Source organism: Oreochromis niloticus, linkage group LG7, assembly GCF_001858045.2.
Source record: "Oreochromis niloticus isolate F11D_XX linkage group LG7, O_niloticus_UMD_NMBU, whole genome shotgun sequence".
Lineage (NCBI taxonomy): Eukaryota > Metazoa > Chordata > Actinopteri > Cichliformes > Cichlidae > Oreochromis > Oreochromis niloticus.
In genome coordinates this window covers 58444660-58463086 of record NC_031972.2, presented here as the reverse complement: position 1 = coordinate 58463086, position 18427 = coordinate 58444660, and the positions used below count along the sequence as shown (strand labels likewise).

The following is an 18427-nucleotide window of genomic DNA, read 5'->3' as shown; positions in this document are numbered from 1 at the left end:
CAGCACAGTCCACCAGGGAACTGGCAACCTCATGAGCCCTATTTAAAGAGGTTTCTGTGAATTATATTTGAATTGCAGCTAGTTGGTCATTACCGCACTTGTTCAGTTCTATTAGTGGTGCTCTGACACTGGTTCAGTGGCTACTCTACAGGGTGTGTACATATACTCCATACTGTATTTGTTATACTGAATGAATCAACTGCAAGGGAACAAAATGTTATTACTACAACTTCTGTTCCCTGAAGGAGAGGAAATGAGGACTGAATGATGCTAATGGGAATTAATTAAAATTATAGCCTGAGAGTAAATGCAATTCTACCACAAAATCCGTTAGGGTCCAGTCAAGTCTAAATCTCAAATCTATTCCTAGTTACAATTCAATGGAGAACTCCATATCTAGAACTGAAAGAATACAAAGAACACCTTTGCATTTTGAAGTTATAACTTTCCAACCAGAAACGAAATCAATGGAAAAATGTTTTGAGAAAACACAGTTATTAACTCATAGCATTTTAAAACAATGATCATGTAGTTGTTTTTTGCCTTCAACTCCTTTTATTTTCAAGTTCTTTACCTTAGCATTGGATGAGATCTCCTGGACTCCTTTGTTTGCAGCATCCTTGATGATTGGAGTAATGAGCCCTTTGTCTGTTGCCACAGCAATAGAAATATGCACTGAATCAAGTGCACGGGCTCCATCACCAGACCAAGTCACATTCACTTCTGGCATTTCCTAGGAAACAGGAGTCAAAGGTCACCTCATGTCCTCATGTTATCAGGGATAAATACAGGCAAAGAGAGATAAGCTCTCTTCAGTCGAGGTGTGTTAAGCTGCTTCCTTTTTTCTACAGAGGTTGCTACGGATCCACATATTTGATTTGGCACAGATTTTACACCGGATGTCATTCTTGATGGAGCCCTCCTATTTTATCTGGGCTTGTGACTGGCACTAGGAGATCGTTAGTTTGTGATCCCCTTGGGCTGAATTTGTATCTCCTCCTGCTCTAAACTGTGAATCTTTTGCGTGTTTTTAACAAATACTCATCAGAAGTGGAGCCTCTATTATAAAATATTAGCGGTAATACAAATTAACTTGACAGGCATCTGGGAAGGGATCTCAAAACTGGATTATAGACGGCAGACAGTTGGTGTCGTACGCCACCGCCTCTGTTCAAAGATGGTCGCTCACAGTGGACATACAGTGGCTTGCAAAAGTATTCGGCCCCCTTGAACTTTTCCACATTTTGTCACATTACAGCCACAAACATGAATCAATTTTATTGGAATTCCACGTGAAAGACCAATACAAAGTGGTGTACATGTGAGAAGTGGAACGAAAATCATACATGATTCCAAACATTTTTTTAAAAATAAATAACTGCAAAGTGGAGTGTGCGTAATTATTCAGCCCCCCCCGAGTCAATACTTTGTAGAACCACCTTTTGCTGCAATTACAGCTGCCAGTCTTTTAGGGTATGTCTCTACCAGCTTTGCACATCTAGAGACTGAAATTCTTGCCCATTCTTCTTTGCAAAACAACTCCAGCTCAGTCAGATTAGATGGACAGCGTTTGTGAACAGCAGTTTTCAGATCTTGCCACAGATTCTCGATTGGATTTAGATCTGGACTTTGACTGGGCCATTCTAACACATGGATATGTTTTGTTTTAAATCATTCCATTGCTGCCCTGGCTTTATGTTTAGGGTCGTTGTCCTGCTGGAAGGTGAACCTCCGCCCCAGTCTCAAGTCTTTTGCAGACTCCAAGAGGTTTTCTTCCAAGATTGCCCTGTATTTGGCTCCATCCATCTTCCCATCAACTCTGACCAGCTTCCCTGTCCCTGCTGAAGAGAAGCACCCCCAGAGCATGATGCTGCCACCACCATATTTGACAGTGGGGATGGTGTGTTCAGAGTGATGTGCAGTGTTAGTTTTCCGCCACACATAGCGTTTTGCATTTTGGCCAAAAATTTTGGCTTCTTTCACTCCTCTTTCAAACCATCTGTCTTCTCTGTCCAAAATGTGAACATCAGCATCCTTGAAAGAGTGACCTTAGTCCTTAGATGCAGGTGGACTGCTGAGTCTTGTCCTGTGGAGGTGGCTCTTCTATGTTGTGCCATGTGCTTGCGAAGTAGCTGTTTGGTCTCTCCAATGTAGAGGTCTGAGCATTCCTCGCTACACTGTACAGCATACACTACATTGTTAAGTTTGTGTTTAGGTTTGTGCTTAGATCGCAGACACCAAACTGTCTGCAATCTATAATCCAGTGTTGAGATCCCTTCCCAGATGCCTTAACGCCCACTCACATCCTGGGTCATTTGACCTCAGGAAATCATATGATAGGGTGGGGCTATGTTTCACAATGAGCTCACCCAAAACCTTGGCTGATAGTGACCTACACCAGTTTTCACACTTCGGCTCGTGTAATTAGGTAGAGGATCATTAGGGGGTCCATTGTCCCTCTTGGGGGGACACTCCCACAGGGCTTAAATCTGGGACTCTCCACCATTTGACCCTAGAACCGAAGAAGCTTCTCGGATGAGAGGTGAAACGTCTTCAAGCAACTTAAAGAAGTCTAGACGCTTTTCTTTCCAAGCTCCTTAGACTACGATGACCTGGATGACTGAGAACCTTCACAGACATTAGCTCTATAAATTCTCTGTAGGTTCCTCTCGTTCAGGGTTTATTTCTTCATTTCTATTCGTGTTATTAAAGTTATTACATTATATGTGGCATACAGTATGACAACGTCTAAGACAGGACAGGAAGTCATAAAAAAAGGATAAAGTGCAAACAGAAATGCATGTATCGCCAAATGCCGCACCTGTAAGAAAAAAAGACAATCATCTGGAACACAAAAATTCAAAACTGGGTACATAAATCAACATTCTTCTTGTGGGGAGTGTGTGTGTGTGTGTGTGTGACAGAGAGAGAAAGGGAGACTAGGTGTGTGTGTCTTTGCCATGAAATTTACTAGAAAATGAGGGTGGGAAGTGGCAATATTCCAACACAATATTTTATATTAATATAATAAAATAGTGTTTTATAGTGAAAAATAAGTAAGTCATTATATTCTTACAAAATGTTGCTGGAATAACTACATTACCAGGAGGGCCACATCGTCCACAACGTCCAACGCCTTGCACATATTCTTTAAATCTAACAACAAATCTTAGACACATGTGTCCAAATGGTTTATTAAGCACTGGAAGAGATTAAAATTCTGGAAAACATCGCAATGTTCTAAAAAAATACAGGGTTAGAGATGAACAGATGACCCATCTTAAGCAATTACACACATTGAAGAAACAAATGACAACAAATGAGGAGTACTTACTCTGAGTGTAACAGCTGCTGCCTTGATGATGAAGTCATTAACAGACACTTTAATCTGCTCTGAAAAGACAAAGAAGTACTTATGAGAATAACCTAATCTCTGCTTATTATTATCAGAATTAAGCCAAGCGGAAAGCTGGATAAGCTAAAAACGTATGGCTCTAAATGCCAAGGCAGAGTGAAAGTCGGGTATCTTGTACAAGACCTGCAATGTTTCAATTATCAAAAAACAGTCAGTTAAATAGGGAAAATTCTAAATGAATTAATTTCTATGTAAACAAACTGCAAGTGCATGACACTACACATGTCATTGCATGGGGAAAATGCAATATATTGTTGTTGTTCACTCCAGCTGATCAGAAGAGGCCCCTCTGTGCCAAACTCAGTGATGCGAATTTGCTTCATTCCCTGCTTGATGTGTAACACACATTGGGGCAGTCAGGCTTGGCATCAGAGCCAACTTTTACTAGGTTCCAATAATGCAGTACCAGACAGTTCTGAATGCTGTGAGCAGTATGATTAATGAGCTAACCGTGAAATCGCACTGGACGAGAACAATGAGAGTCCACAAAAACAACCGGCGAGAGAATCCCTCCGTACACACACAACCTTGCTAATAGGTCTGGAATGGCCATCCCATTTCCTCTATCACAGAGACAGGACCCAAAGAGATTTACTGTTTGTTTGACTGTGCTGAAAAGTTAAGCTAAATAAGGCCAATTATGTGACACGGCATTAAACTAAGTGTTTTAAAATTGGAATCTGACATAGTACTTTTACTTAATCAGCATGAAAAAAATGGCCCAAAGTAAGCACAGGCTCCATTTAGGAAATCAAGCCATTAAGGATAAATATTTTTCTTGTTTTGTGCAAAAGTGAATGTCACGTGTCAGTGTTCACTTTCTGGTTTGCGGTGGAAACTGTCCTTCAATTTACACACCCAAGATTCTGTTTCACAAGAAGTAGATGTTTGCTCAATAACCGTTGTTAGGGAAGGTTGTGAAGCTGAGGAAGTAATGCCCACACTGCTAGTTTCAACCAATGCTTCATTTGATATTAGAATTGCATCAGACTTACAGTATTCAATGTATATAGTGTCTATTTTATAAAAATTATAAGATTGTAATGATCTATCTTTCCTGTAGTATTCACTGCCCCTACATTTACTGTTAAACCCACTTTTATTCCTTGGCTTTCAGTTCTGACTACTTTTATTTTGTCATTTCTTACTCAAGTTGTCTCATTTTATGCTTCCTTTCTTAAATCTCAGTTAATTATTTGAAATGTACAGCACTTTGGTCAACAGCTATCATTTTAAATGTGCTATATAAATAAATTTGACTTGTATTCAGAGGCCTTTAATGCCATTTTTTAAAAAATTCAGTAATACTGTTATTTATCACATGGTGCACAACAACAGATCTAACACATCTAAGTATTAATACGCTGCTGTACAATATTAAGAAATGGCTTTGGTAAACATGGCTCTTTCCTAGATCACATCAGTAGATGTCAGCCCTGTGAATCCAACTTCAGCCATTCACGAATCCATACAGCATGTGCACACTCATCATGCTGAGTAACTCTTTCAGCGTTTATAGTTACTTGTCAAAATGTGGCAAGTACACAAAAATAGTGATACTGTTGATGCTTAACAAAAAGCACAGCAAACAAATAAAGAAATAAAGTTACAAGATGTGCCCTTCGTCAAGAGGAACTGACTACAATTCCTCTTTGGATTTAGTTTGTCTAAATGTCTTCTCTTTATGATCCCAGGCTGTCTCTGTGACACTGACAACAGGGCTCTGTTGCAGCCATAGATATACTGCAAGTCTTGCTCGTGGGGTACTGCTTCATGGATAGGCATTTAAACTTCAAAAGTGGCTAAAACATTTGCCAAGTACAATAATTTATCTGTCCATAAAACAAAAGTCACCTCCTCTGTGGAACACAGATGTGTGTATTGATTTGAAACACAGGAATGGACATGAACCATGAGCTGAATGCTCGAATGAAGCGTCGCATTAATATTCTGAAATCCACAGCTTCACAGATAAGCTGTCTTACAAATTTCCCTGTCAGTATGCATTAAGGGAGATACCACTTGCAGGACAACAACAGTGTTAATGAAAAGACATTAGTTTCAAGTGTTTTTACCTTTGGCTAGATCTTTGCGGAGCTGCATGACAGCAGCCATGTCACAGTCGATGGATGCATATGAATGGGGGATGGTGGTCTTTGACTGGGTTAGCCTTTGAGCAATCACACGGCGGACATTTGAAGCTGGAACCTCAGTGAAAGTTCCCTGGAGATGTGAAGGAGGGAGAAGGGGAGGTAAATAATTCAGTGAAGGAAAAAAAAGACATTTTGAGAGAGCCAACAGGGATATGGTGGACACATCTTCACTGCTACTAACGACTCCAAAAACGCATTAAGTGAATAAATGTTGACTGCAGCCTTGATAGTTAATGACTGGTTAAAAAGAATCCTCAGTCTTTGAGATGAACAAGCAATACCTTACAGGATACCACTAACTGATACTACTCAACAGGCATACTAAATATAACTGATAAATATCTACAGCAGCAATGTAAAAGTTAACCATGCATAAATAGTTATTGTTTGAGCTGAGACAATCCCATTACATCCTCTTAGCCAAAAGCGACAAATCCCCAAATGTAAAAGATGGCCTGCTCCATCTGAGTCAGTAGCTGAATTAGAGCTGGGCGATATAAGATTTTTTCATATCACGATATGTTTTTTTCATTTCAGGCGATAACGATATATATCACGATATAAGCCAAATAACTATATTTGTAAGATTTAAATGTGCCGTTGCTCACAAGTAAAATGTGAAATAATCAGCAGCTTGTTTTGATTTAAATATTTATTTCCCATAATAAGTTCAACAAGGCAGATGTACTTAAGGAACATGAGGCTTCAGTTTCAGATAAATAAAGGCAAATATTGCAAACTACACAAAAGGCAGCCGCTAAAGCGTTTAAGTTTCAAAATAGAACAAACAAAACAGACTACTAAATTGTCAATTCCACTTAGAAACAAAATATTAATTCTAAAAATAAATCTTAGTTTGTTTTACAGAAGAACAGACAAAATTGACTAACTTTTGTCAATATCAAATAAACTGAGAACTAAAAGGAAATTCTCAATCTCTCCTTGTTGTATAGCTTAGCTATTACCTCAATTAGCTGCTTGAATCCTTCATTTTCAAACGTGTTTATTGGTAGCATGTCTTTAGCATGACGGTAGGCTATGGCATTCGTTATGTCGCTATGTCTCTTAGCTTTTTTGTCATATGGTAAGACGCTGGAGAAAGCCGACTCAATTGACTGTTGTTGCTTCGCAGGGATTCTCCTGGTTGTTTTCGATGACGAATTAGCGCCCTTCCTTTCGACAATCTCTCCGGCATTGGAACCGTCATCTGTGTTCTCTTCGGTAGCCTGATCACCCAAGCTCTCGGTTGATTTTTCTCTAGTGGGCACACTCATTTTCTCCATTACCCGGCCGGCACGGCGGCTGGCTGCTTCCCAAACAAATACACATGTGCGGCTTGGCACTTGTGCTGTACGTAACAAGTCACGTGACGTGACGCTGTGGCTGTGATTGGTTCGGCTCTGCGCTACTTAATTTGGATTGGCTGTTCTTTTTTTTTTAAGACAGGAAGAGAGAGAGATGAGGTCTATTGCAATAGTTTCATTTTTCTATCGAGAAAAAGTTATTTCGCAATACATATCGTTATCGTTCTATCGCCCAGCTCAAAGCTGAATGATATCTGGCAGTTTCTTAGTATGACCCCAAATAGAAACTGCGTCATGTAAGAGTATTTTTGAGAGAATGTGTGAGCAGTGCTCACCGGTGCTCCTGGTTTTCCCGGTACAGACAATGGAGGTATGTTTGGTCTGCTTCCTGGAGGTGGAGGACTGGCTGCTGGAGCAGAGATGGGACTTGGAGGAGTTGAGGCGACCACAGATGGCACTGCTTTGGGAGCAGGAGATGCTTTCAGAAGATTCAGTGCATCTCTGTTAAAAAAAAAGTAACATTTTAACACTAAATGTGAGAAAGACACTTTTAGAAGAAAAAAAACACTACATTCATGAACCTCCACTGAAGCTGGAAGCACTGTATTCAACACCTTTTGTCCAACATACACTATCCTGCCTCTCAACATGACCAAACCATCTCAGCCTTGTCTCTTTCTTCATTCTCAGTATGAAGCCATACTGCTGCTCACTGATCATTAGCTCTCCTCTTAGCCTAGCTTCAACAACAGTCCTAGTGATTTTCCATTCACTGAGGCCACCCGGAGAAGTGTCAAAACTGTTTTGGATGCAGGAAAAGGCAGAGACCTCAAACTAGGCACAATAAGCACACTGGACTGGGTCAGAGGTTTGTCAAATACTACTCTGGATAAAACTTTATATAAAACTAGAAAAGTTTGCATTTGAAAAGTGGTGAAAAGCAAAAAATTCTACTGAAAAGGGGTAAAGAAGCTAAAATTTGTACTGAAAACAAATTTTGCCATGAGCAGGATTCGAACCTGGCCCTCCTGGTCTCAAAGCGGATAGTCATCTCACTGAGCCAAACTCACTCTCCCAAGAAAAGAAATGGAGAGACTGACAATTATGGTGAAATGAGCAGAAGCTGCTGAGAATTATGCTGGTAAGAGGTGAAATGGTTGAAAATTCTGCGAGGTAAATCAGCAGAAATTCTGCTGAAAAGTGGTAAAGCAGAACGTTACACTGAAAAGAGGTGAATCAGCAGAATTTCTACTGTAAAGAGGTTTTTGCTGAAAACAGCTGAAAGAGCTGGAATTTGTGCCTAAAAGGGGTTTAGCAGCTGAAATCTGTGTTGAAAAGAGTTAAAAAAGTTCAACTGAGTACTGAAAATATTGTTGCCACAAGCGGGATTTGAACCCGGGCCTCCAGCTCTGAGAACGGCTGCTTATCCCACTGAGCTAAAACACAGCTCAAACCGGCAAGGAAAACTAGTGACCCCACTGATAATGTGGCAGAAATGGGCCAAAAATATTGCATAAAAAATTCAATAGCTCAAAAAGTACAGAAGTTATGAGCACCAAAAGTCATAGCACCCATTAGCAGAAACAGCAGAATTTTTTAAAGTTTGAACGGTGAAAATCGGCTGAAAACTGAGGGAGTAGTTAAGGTCCAAAAAACGTACGGAAGCAACTAGAACTAGAAAAAGTTGCATTTCCTGCGAAAATGCTGTGTAAATGCCTTGCAGTGGAATCGGAAAAAGCACAAGAAGGAGAACAATCTGCAAACAAGAGCTGAAGAAGCTGAAATTTGTGTTGAAAACAGCTGAAGACTCTGAAATTTGTGCAGAAAAGATGTGAAAAACTGAAAATTCTGCTGAGAAGAGGTGAAGAAGCTAAAATTTGTGTTGAAAAGAGTTTAAAACTTCACTTTTGCCATAAGCTGGATTTGAACCCTGGCCTCCCGCGCTGAGAACACCTGCTCAGCTCACTGAACCAAACTGGTTCTCAGGTAACTGATAAGAAGTGTAAAAGCTGAAAATTTTACTGAAAACGGTTGAATAAGCTGAACTTTGTGCAGAACAGAGGTGAAAAACTGAAAATTCCGCTGAAAACAGGTGAAAAAACTGAAAATCCTGCTGAAACCAGGTTAAAAAGCTGAAAATTCTGCTGAAAACAGACAAAGAAGCTGAAAATTCTGCTGAAAAGAGTTGAATCAGCAGAATTTCTGCTGAAAACAGGTTTCTGCTTAAAACAGCTAAAAAGCTGAGATTTGTGCTGAAAACAGATGTTGCCATGACCGGGATTCAAACCTGGCCCTCCTGGTCTCAAGGCGAGAAGAGATGGAGAAACTGACAATTTTGCTAAATGAGCAGAAGCTGCTGAGTTTTGTGCTGAGAAGTGAAAAGCTGAAAAATTTGCAGAAAACAGGTGAATCAGCAGAATTTCTGCAGAAAAGACGGAAAGAAAAAGAACATTGCGCTGAAAAGAGGTGAATCAGCAGAATTTCTGCTGAAAAGACTGAGTCAAAGCAGTTCTTGTCCCAACAAGAGATATGATGAGAGAAAAAATATGCAGGGGGGGCCGAAGAAGCGGAATTGTTGTGAAAAGAGGTGAAGAAACAGAACTGTATGCTAGAAACAGGTGAAAACGCTGAAATAGTTCTGAAAAGAGGTGAAAAAGCTGAAATTCTTCTGAAAGAGCAGAAGAGGCTGAAATTTTTCAGCTACTCATTGAGCCACACTGGTTCTCACATAACTGACAAAAGGTGAAAAAGCTGAAAATTCTGATAAAAACAGCAGAAGAGGCTGAGATTTGTGCTGATAAGAGGTGAAAATGCGAACTTTCTGCTGAAAAGAGGCAGAACAACCTGGTTCTGCTCAATTTCACCAATCAGAGGTACTGCTTCTGTCTGCTTCATCAGGTTGTGTACTTGTATGTATTTCTGCCATGGAGCGTTAACAAGAATCTGAGGTCCATATTAGAAAAGCTGCTAAAATCATAAAACTTTGCAGAATTGTAATAAATTAGCAATATAAATTACAGGTCTGTGATAGTGTATAAATTTGTAGTGAAAAAAAAATGTTGAACAAGGTGGGATTGAACCCACGACCTTTGAGCTGCAGATCCGTGTCATTACCAATTGCACCACCTGGAAAGGGGGCGGGCGCCTGGAAAACAGATTGATGAGCTGTCAGAAATAGATCGCGCGCGGTGAGAGGAGAAAAACGCTGTTTTTTTGGAGTTACAAAACGTCGTGTCACTCAAAAACTAGGTGGGATAGAAGCATAATTCTTGTACTGGGTGAATCAGCGGACTTTGGTGTACTTTGACTGCGATTTTCATTGCTCTTCGTACCTCCGTCGCAGAGATGTGATGAGAGAAGAAACGGCTTCATTTTCGGAGTTTGAAAACTGAGAGGAGGACAGATTTCCACCCCTCAAACAAACGTAATTTATGGCTCAACGGTAAGATGACTGTAAAAACTGCTCCGACTGTGAGTGTCAGCAGTGTCTGAAGATGAATTGGCACAAGCCTCATGTCTTAACTTTGCTTTGTTAAGGAGATATGACGGTTTGAAAATGCCTCTCATTAGAGAGTCCCAGCGCTGATTTTGAACAGACTCTCCATTGACTTTCTATGGAGAGTTTTCAGACTTCGTGTTGCTCTGAGGCGATTTGATAAAAATCTGTAACTTCCACAACAGTGATAGTGACATTTTCTGAAAGCCAGCAAAAATTCCTACGTATTGATGTATAATTTGTGGGGGTTGAGTGAAAATTGAGTGAGCAGCAAGAAGTTGTTCGGACATGAAGAGAAGTTTCAGAAAGGACCAGTGCTCACTCTGAGTTAATTGCATAGCAACCATAACAACGCATGTATTTTCTGAAAAATCGCAAAGTTGCAACTGAAAACTTAAAGAGGCATTAAATTAAAACGGTAACAGTTATGAAAAAGCTGAATCACACAGGAATAGCCCAATAATTTGAGAACGTTTTAAAGTTTGAATGGAGTTTCTACGTGAAAGTATGAGGATGTAGTTGAGTTTCAAAAACAAGCAAGTTTTAGCAGAATTGTGGAAGTTTCCCATTCATTTCAATGGGACAAATTAAAGGAAAAAAGTATAATATTTTAAAAAGTATAATAGTAATAAACACCAAAAGTCATAGCCGGCATTAGCAGAAAGAGCAGAACAGTTTAGAGCAGGGGTGCCCAATCCCAGTCCTCGAGAGCTACTGTCCTGCAGCTTTTAGATGCATCCCTACTCCAACACAGCTGAATCAAATAGTTGGATTACCAATTCGGTATGCCATCAAGTCTGGCAAAGGCCTGATAACGAGCCATTCATTTGATTCAGGTGTGCTGGAACAAGGACGCATCTAAAAGCTGCAGGGCAGTAGCTCTCGAGGACTGGGATTGGGCACCCCTGGTTTAGAGTTTGAACTGAGAAAATCGGCTAAAAACTGAGGGAGTAGTTAAGGGCCAAAAAACGTATGGAAGCAACTAGAACTAGAAAAAGTTGCATTTCCTGCGAAAATGCTGTGTGGATGCTGTAACGCTGAAGCGGTCTGCTGAAAATAAATGAAAAACATGAAAAGGTCCAAAAATTGTATGGCATTGAAGAAACCGAAAATTCTGCTGAAAACAGGTGAAGAAGCAGAAATTTTTGCTGAAAAGTGGTGAAAAGCAAAAAAATCTACTGAAAAGGGATAAAGAAGCTGAGATTTGTACTAAAAAGAGGTGAGAAGAAATGTTGCCATGACTAGGATTTGAACCTGGCCCTCCTGGTCTCAAGGCAGCTACTCATCTCACTGAACCAAACTCGTTCTCGCAAAAGAAAGAGATGGAGAAACTGACAATTCTGCTAAATGAGCAGAAGCTGCTGAGTTTTGTACTTAGAAGAGGTGAAAAAGCTGAAAAATTTGCAGAAAAGAGGTGAATCAGCAGAATATCTCCTGAAAAGAGTTTTTTTCTGAAAACAGCAGAAAAAACTGAAAATTTTGCTGAAAGGGGGTGAAGATGCTTAAATTTGTGTTGAAAAGAGTTAAAAAAGTTTAACTGTGAACTGAAAAATGCTATAAGTGGGATCTGAACCCGGGCCTCCCAGTCTGAGAACGGCTGCTCATCTCACTGAGCTAAAACACAGCTGAGCCCGGCAAGCAGAAATAAGTGACCAGATGGATAATGTGTTCCATTCATTTCAATGGGCAAAAATATTGCAAAAAAAATTCAATATCTCAAAAAGTATAGAAGTTATGAGCAGTTGTGAGACATTCACACAATAAAGTATAAAGAATAAAGAGAAACAGGAACTCAATAGTGTGGATGCCTTTGAGGCATCCACACAATTATCAATATTTATCATGGCACCGCATGACAATCCAAATAGACAATGAAAACATGCTCGTTTGAAAAAAATCATGATTTTTTTCCAGCTTTATTTGGCTCAGTCTTTGTTGAACTGCACCTGATTTTCAGTTCCAGCCTGTTAAAGAGATAACAGATATCTTTTATTACCTCTAATAACCCTTTTCTTTTCATTTTTTTCATTTATCAAATGATGACCTAATTTTTTATGTAAAAAACAAATCAAAATATTTTCTTCTTCATGAAAAAGTGCTCCAATGCCATTATCGCTGCCTTGACTGTTATTAACACAATTTCATCTGTGTGAAACAACACTTACATAACTAAAGTTGATATAAAAATGCATTATTCATCCACATGTTTCTATTTGCGCTACAAGTAACAGTCATCTGGTTTTTGTTTTTGTCAGCTTTTTGAAAAGGTAACATTCAGTTTCTTCTGGAGAAAAGGAATCATGAGAATCGTCCATTATTGTCAAACACCATCAGCACGGGTAGGATCCGGTGCCAACTGCAGGAAAGCTTAGTCAAAACCTTTGGTCTAAGTAGACTTCCCTCTAGCCTAGTGAGTCATGGACAGCCTGACTTTAAGCAGAAAAAAACACTATCAAACACTGTATACTAATTACTTTGATGTAACACTGCATGCACATTAAACAACTGTTTGTATACAACTTGCAGGTCATCCTACACTAACTTGATATAACATAATAACACAGTCCCTTCATAGTTCAACCTTTAAAGTTAAGGATTAAAATCACGCTATCTCGAGGACTCATTTGAATAAGCAGATGTAAAATGTGGATGTGGAATTGTCACTATGGTAACCCAGGAAATGAAAATTTCCAACATGTGGCTAATGTGCTAAAGTAAGCAAAGGCTAAAGCAATTTATTCAAATAGCATTACCTTAGACAAGAGCGCCTGGTTTACAAAAGTTAACAAACAGCACGAGAAACTAGAATTAATAGAAACTCTGAAAAGGACAAACAATAAAAACTATGCAATAACTGAAGGCATTTAAAGGCAGCATGACAAAAAATATATAAATATAGCTCTAAATCAAACTAAAGTAGCTGTTTTGGCCCTTTTAGTCAAAATGTAATGGTTCCACATTAGTCTCCAGGCCATAGGTCCCACGACATGCCTTCAGCAGCCCTCCAATTTACAAGCTTTGCAGCTCTGTTTCAAACTGGAAAAAAAAGGCTCAATACGTTTTGTTCAGCAAGGCTTTTGTGGGCAATATCAGACAACCAAGACAGCTGATTAAATTGGACAACTTGTGAAACTCGAGGTAATAATATTACCGTAAACACAGAATCTATAGTCTATAATTACATCAATCACTGAGCATTATATGAACATTTTTCTCTAACAGCCTACGGTTTCATAAACGTTGTAGAGAAAGTGATTGAAGATATTAAAGACTGCTATGCTAAGAACTAAAATGGGAAGAGAAAGGCAATAAAAGAGAGGAGGTACTAAGAAAACAGCCCTGGATAATTTTGATCCTACTAGTAAGTTGGAAGGAGCAGGTATCAGGTGTACTTGTTTGTAGCTCTTTAGTTCTAGTTCATCGGCTATGTAAGCGGTCTTTTGTCTGGACCAGCTGCCTCTGACCTCTAGCATAGCGCTAGGAATAGCCAAAGCCCCACAGCTGCCAATTTATTCCGTCTGGCACAGTTGCTCTTCCCTTTCTTTTACCTATAAAAGTATGTGTTTGTAGAGGGAAAGGGGCAGCCTGCAAGTCCCTCAGCTAACCACAAAGGACTACAGAGAGTGTTTATTGAATACAGAGGGCTATCAATTTCAATACCACAAAGTATTATGAAAGTCCCATATAAGAATCAATAAAACCTTTATGTTATTGAATAAATCCAATTCAAGTCAACAGGAACCTACAGGGGCCACTTAAAGATGACACTGCAGATACCTTTTTTTTTGTAAATGTGGCTTTCTGCCATGCCTTTTTCACATCAACCATTTATATCCTTACTGACAGCCAAGGAAAAGGAGCTGCTGAAAGACTAGGAGAAGGTGACTGGAATATTAAAAAGGCACAAAGGCAGCACTCACAGGCACACATGAAAAGACACGTCTGAACACACTGCAGGGATGATGAATTAAAAACAAACAAACAAAAAAAGAAATCAATGCTGTTAAATTCAGGGGAAATTAAAATGACGTATTACTGAAAATAAGTGTAGTGTAATAGAGGATCAGAGTGCAGTCTGGCTAGTGTTTTCTTAATGATTTCAGCTTTAAAAATAACATCAGTGCAGAAGCACACATTCAACAGCAGATTTCCACTGCAAAACTCAGAAATTAAACAACAACATTACTATATTATTGTTTAAAATATTGTTTACAAATCAGGGTGTAACAAAAATTTGTTTAGATTTACATCTAAGTGTTAACATCTAAGCTAAAAGCGGTTAAATAACTGAACACTTTGGTATAAGTATAGGCCTCCCAAACTAAAGCTACTTCAAATGCACAGCAATGTGAAAGTTTCAGAATTACTGGCTATCCTTTTCACTAATGCAATCAAAATGAACATAGAAATGATATTTCCCCTGGATTATCACAGGGTTCATATATTCCTGTTGTGAAAATATAACAAACACAGCTTGTGCTGGTTTTTAATTAGCTGTCACAGCATTGGAGGAGTCGATCACTGTTAATGACAACGGTGAAAAAGAGGAAAAAATGCATTTGCTTTACACTTTCTGTTTAAAAGGCCTGCTATTGATTATTGACCAGTACTTACACAGTACTTTTCTAATCTATTTCAGCACTCAAAGTGCTTTCTTACTATAAGCCTTTCACACATACATTCACACACAAACACTTTTTTATATGACAAAGTGCGTTTTAAGCTAACACTCACACACTTATGCTTTAATGGATGAAACTCATGCAGAATATACACAAACTAGCAGATCGAACCACTGACTTTCTGACAGTTACACAACCTGCTCTACGTTCTATGCCACAACCGGCTAGCATTGAAACTGAATGTGAATTTGGGTCTGTTTTTACTCAAGAAAGCACAAAGCTTATGTCAAATCGTTATAAAAACACTTGGTTTTAGTCTCCCTAAATATTTATTATTCCCTAAATATATACCATATACTTGAAATATGCCTTTCTGTGATACTGCACCAACCAAAAAAGTCACTGGTGGAAAGTAAAAGGCTAAAAACAAAAGCAAAGAAACCACTTGTTAAACATCTTCTCTAGCTGGTAAATCCCACGACAAGGAGTAGGGAAATGGCAAGTCTGGTAAGTAAAACTGGCCGGGCCCCCCAAGCTTTTACTGATATTATCAGTAAGTAAACAACATAGTATGCCTCTGTACCAATATTTTGTATCACCCCCGGCAGTGATAGCCTTGCCTGCAGAGTTTTAGTAGATACCAGCTAGGTAATGCCTTAGAAATAAAGCTTTGTATTTGTAGCTTTTTGCTTGTTTGTTTTGATTTTCTGATCGCTCTTTGAAGAGCGCGTTGTTCAATAAAAGAAGGATGGTTAGCCTTTTAATTTTTAATTGAAAGAGTCCCTCTTCATTTGATTTTCTTTCAGCCTCAGCCTTTATTTTCTGAGGACCTTCTGAGTTAATGAGGCAGCTTAAGTTTCATCAAGTGAATATTCTGCCAAAGCGTCCAAGCAAATCTTGAGCCCAGCTGAAGGTTTAAAGAGAGGTCTCTGAGCAACCACATGAAATACAATTAAAACTGCATCACTAATCGAACAATTTCACAACCTCGAAATGCTGACACACAAAGCACCCAGCATGTTTGTGCTTATAACATAGACAATTAATATAGCTTTGTATTAAAAATACATTTAAAAAATACATATTTAAATGTACCTAGTGTAGAACAGCATATCATACTTGTTTGCTGTTAAGAAACATTTATATACAATTTTTAGTTTGCAATCAAGATGCACATCTATAGAATGGGATTGCTAAAACAAAACAAGTGCCTAATAGGTTTTCTAAGCTTTCTTGCAGCCTTAAACTCACTTGTTAATAAAATTGGTAATACCTTGAAAACATTTAAATCACAGTGGTAAAATAATAAGAAGGATTATATTATGAGAAAAAGAAAAACCCAGCCTAGTTCTAGGAATAATCATTCTTTACAGCATTTAGTTTAAAAGACTTCATGCATACTTCCCGTTACTGTCTAATACATACACGCCCTTGAAAGCATATGGTCTGTGTTTCTATGGTCACCAGTGTGTCCCAGAGACTGGGTTGCTATGGCAACAGAAATTTCTTAATGAGATCCCCCAGCAGGGTGTTAGTTGGGTAACAAGAGCATTCAATCAGGTCCCCACTGACAGCAGGTAGCCATCAGAACCTTGTCCGTTTGCCACTTTCTGTTGCATGAACTCACAAGATTTAAATACCTGACATTTCAAACCATGTTGGAGAAATTACTTAATTTCTGGAGAAATTAAGTAATTTCTCCAACCACATTGACCTGTTCCTCTAACTAACATCTCCTTCCTTTAGAAATTTTGCAATGTTATGGTGACTGATTACCATACCAAACAATTCTTTTTAAGCTGATACATCACTAACAGCATAAACAGAGTACAGTGCTTGCAAAAACTGAGACTGATAATTTTAACTCTTTTCATTTAAACTCTTGACCTTTCAGACTGATCTGCATATGAGTTTTGTCTAGCTTCTGAATCTATTATGTTTGCTAAAATCTCTATAATCACTGGCCAATTCAAGGTTTGTGTGCAAACACTCAAACAACTGGAAATCAAAGATTAAAACATAAGCTATAAGTCATATGTGACATAAACATTTAAAACATTTAAATCACAGTGTGGGACATATGACATTACATTCAGTCATAGGCTGTAGTGTTGGAACCGTCAACAAAAAGAAAAAAAAAAGAAGTTTTAAATTTTCCATCATGGATAAGCCTGACTGATGCACAGAAGTTTATTATTACAGGAAGGTATATATCCCATATGCTTGCCTTAAGCACCACATACCTTGCAAAAAAAAAAGAAAAGACAAAAGAAAGTTAAGCCAGTTAAGTAAAACAAAAGAAAAAAAAAACAACAACAAAAAAAGTTGTGTCATTTAGGCACTTACTCCTTTGTGATTATTCCTCTAGGTCCTGTGGGTGTGGCCAGTTTTGGATCTAAACCGTGAGTGTCCAGAATGTGTCGTGCTGCTGGGCTCAGACGTAACCTGGAAAAGAAAACGAGAGAGTGGCTCAAAACTTTTGGTTTTAAAGACCTCATCTGGTAGCCTCAAGGTAGTTGCAGAGAAACTTCAAATGAGTTTTACATGGGACGGCTTACCCAACACCATGTGGTGACACTGAACTCCATTGCTTAACTATAAAGACTAATAGTGTAATTTAACATCTTTCTTCTGACATATCAGTCAATATTTTTTCGTTTCAAGCACAATAAAATGAACAGATAAAGAAATTTCTTTAACATTCATTACGTGCAGTTGATCATGAGTCCTTGAGCACGCTCTGAACAGATGAGCTGGTTGTTGTGTTTTTGCCTACAGACATGCGCTGCCAACAGAGAATTTGTAGTGTCCCATTTGGTGGGGCACTACCAGTAATATGATGACTGAATTATGTTTTTCCTGTCTCTTTTTTTCTTTTTACTTGTTCATTTATCAGATTTTGTAAAGGCCAATACTGATATATCAGCTAATAGATGCCAGTTGGGCTCTATAGAGACAGTCCGGAAATTGGTTTCACTTATATGGTTCATTTAACTAATGCAACAATGTACACGATAACTTTACATCTACAAATATTTATACTGACAGTTAAAAAAAGTCTTTAACTGTCAATGGTATTTTCCACTCTAGACAAGACTTCTGCACAGCATATCCATGCTTGACCTTTTGGCCCTGCCACAGTGATGTTATCAAAGTACAAATCTGAATATGTGAATGTGCTCAGCAAAAAACTTTTGCAAAACAAGTTCCGTTTGTTAGGGAGTGGTTCCTTTGAATTTTACAACAGTATTTATTGTGTAAATAGGGGCAGAATCTCACACATTCTGAAATGTGAACAGAAAAAGATCATCTCATTCAACATATTACATGGTGGTAGATACTGCAAAATCCAATCCAACCAACACAATGTGCAGTAAACAAGAAAAGATAGCTCATTCATTCATTATGTATCTTAAGGCTACGGAATCACTTTATCT

General features: G+C 38.6%; 1 protein-coding gene across 1 annotated transcript in view; it reads right to left on the bottom strand.

Annotated features, from left to right (window-relative positions):
• The window catches only part of pdhx (pyruvate dehydrogenase complex component X), a 35442-nt gene that overhangs the window by 4652 nt on the left and 12363 nt on the right, over nt 1–18427 (bottom strand). Inside the window, exons 5-9 of the mRNA XM_003440501.5 lie at nt 17337–17435; nt 7208–7373; nt 5491–5638; nt 3335–3393; nt 575–733 (exon numbers count right to left, since the gene is read on the bottom strand). Of these exons, the coding sequence (XP_003440549.1) occupies nt 575–733; nt 3335–3393; nt 5491–5638; nt 7208–7373; nt 17337–17435 (631 nt within the window). The remainder of the gene's footprint in view (nt 1–574; nt 734–3334; nt 3394–5490; nt 5639–7207; nt 7374–17336; nt 17436–18427) is intronic.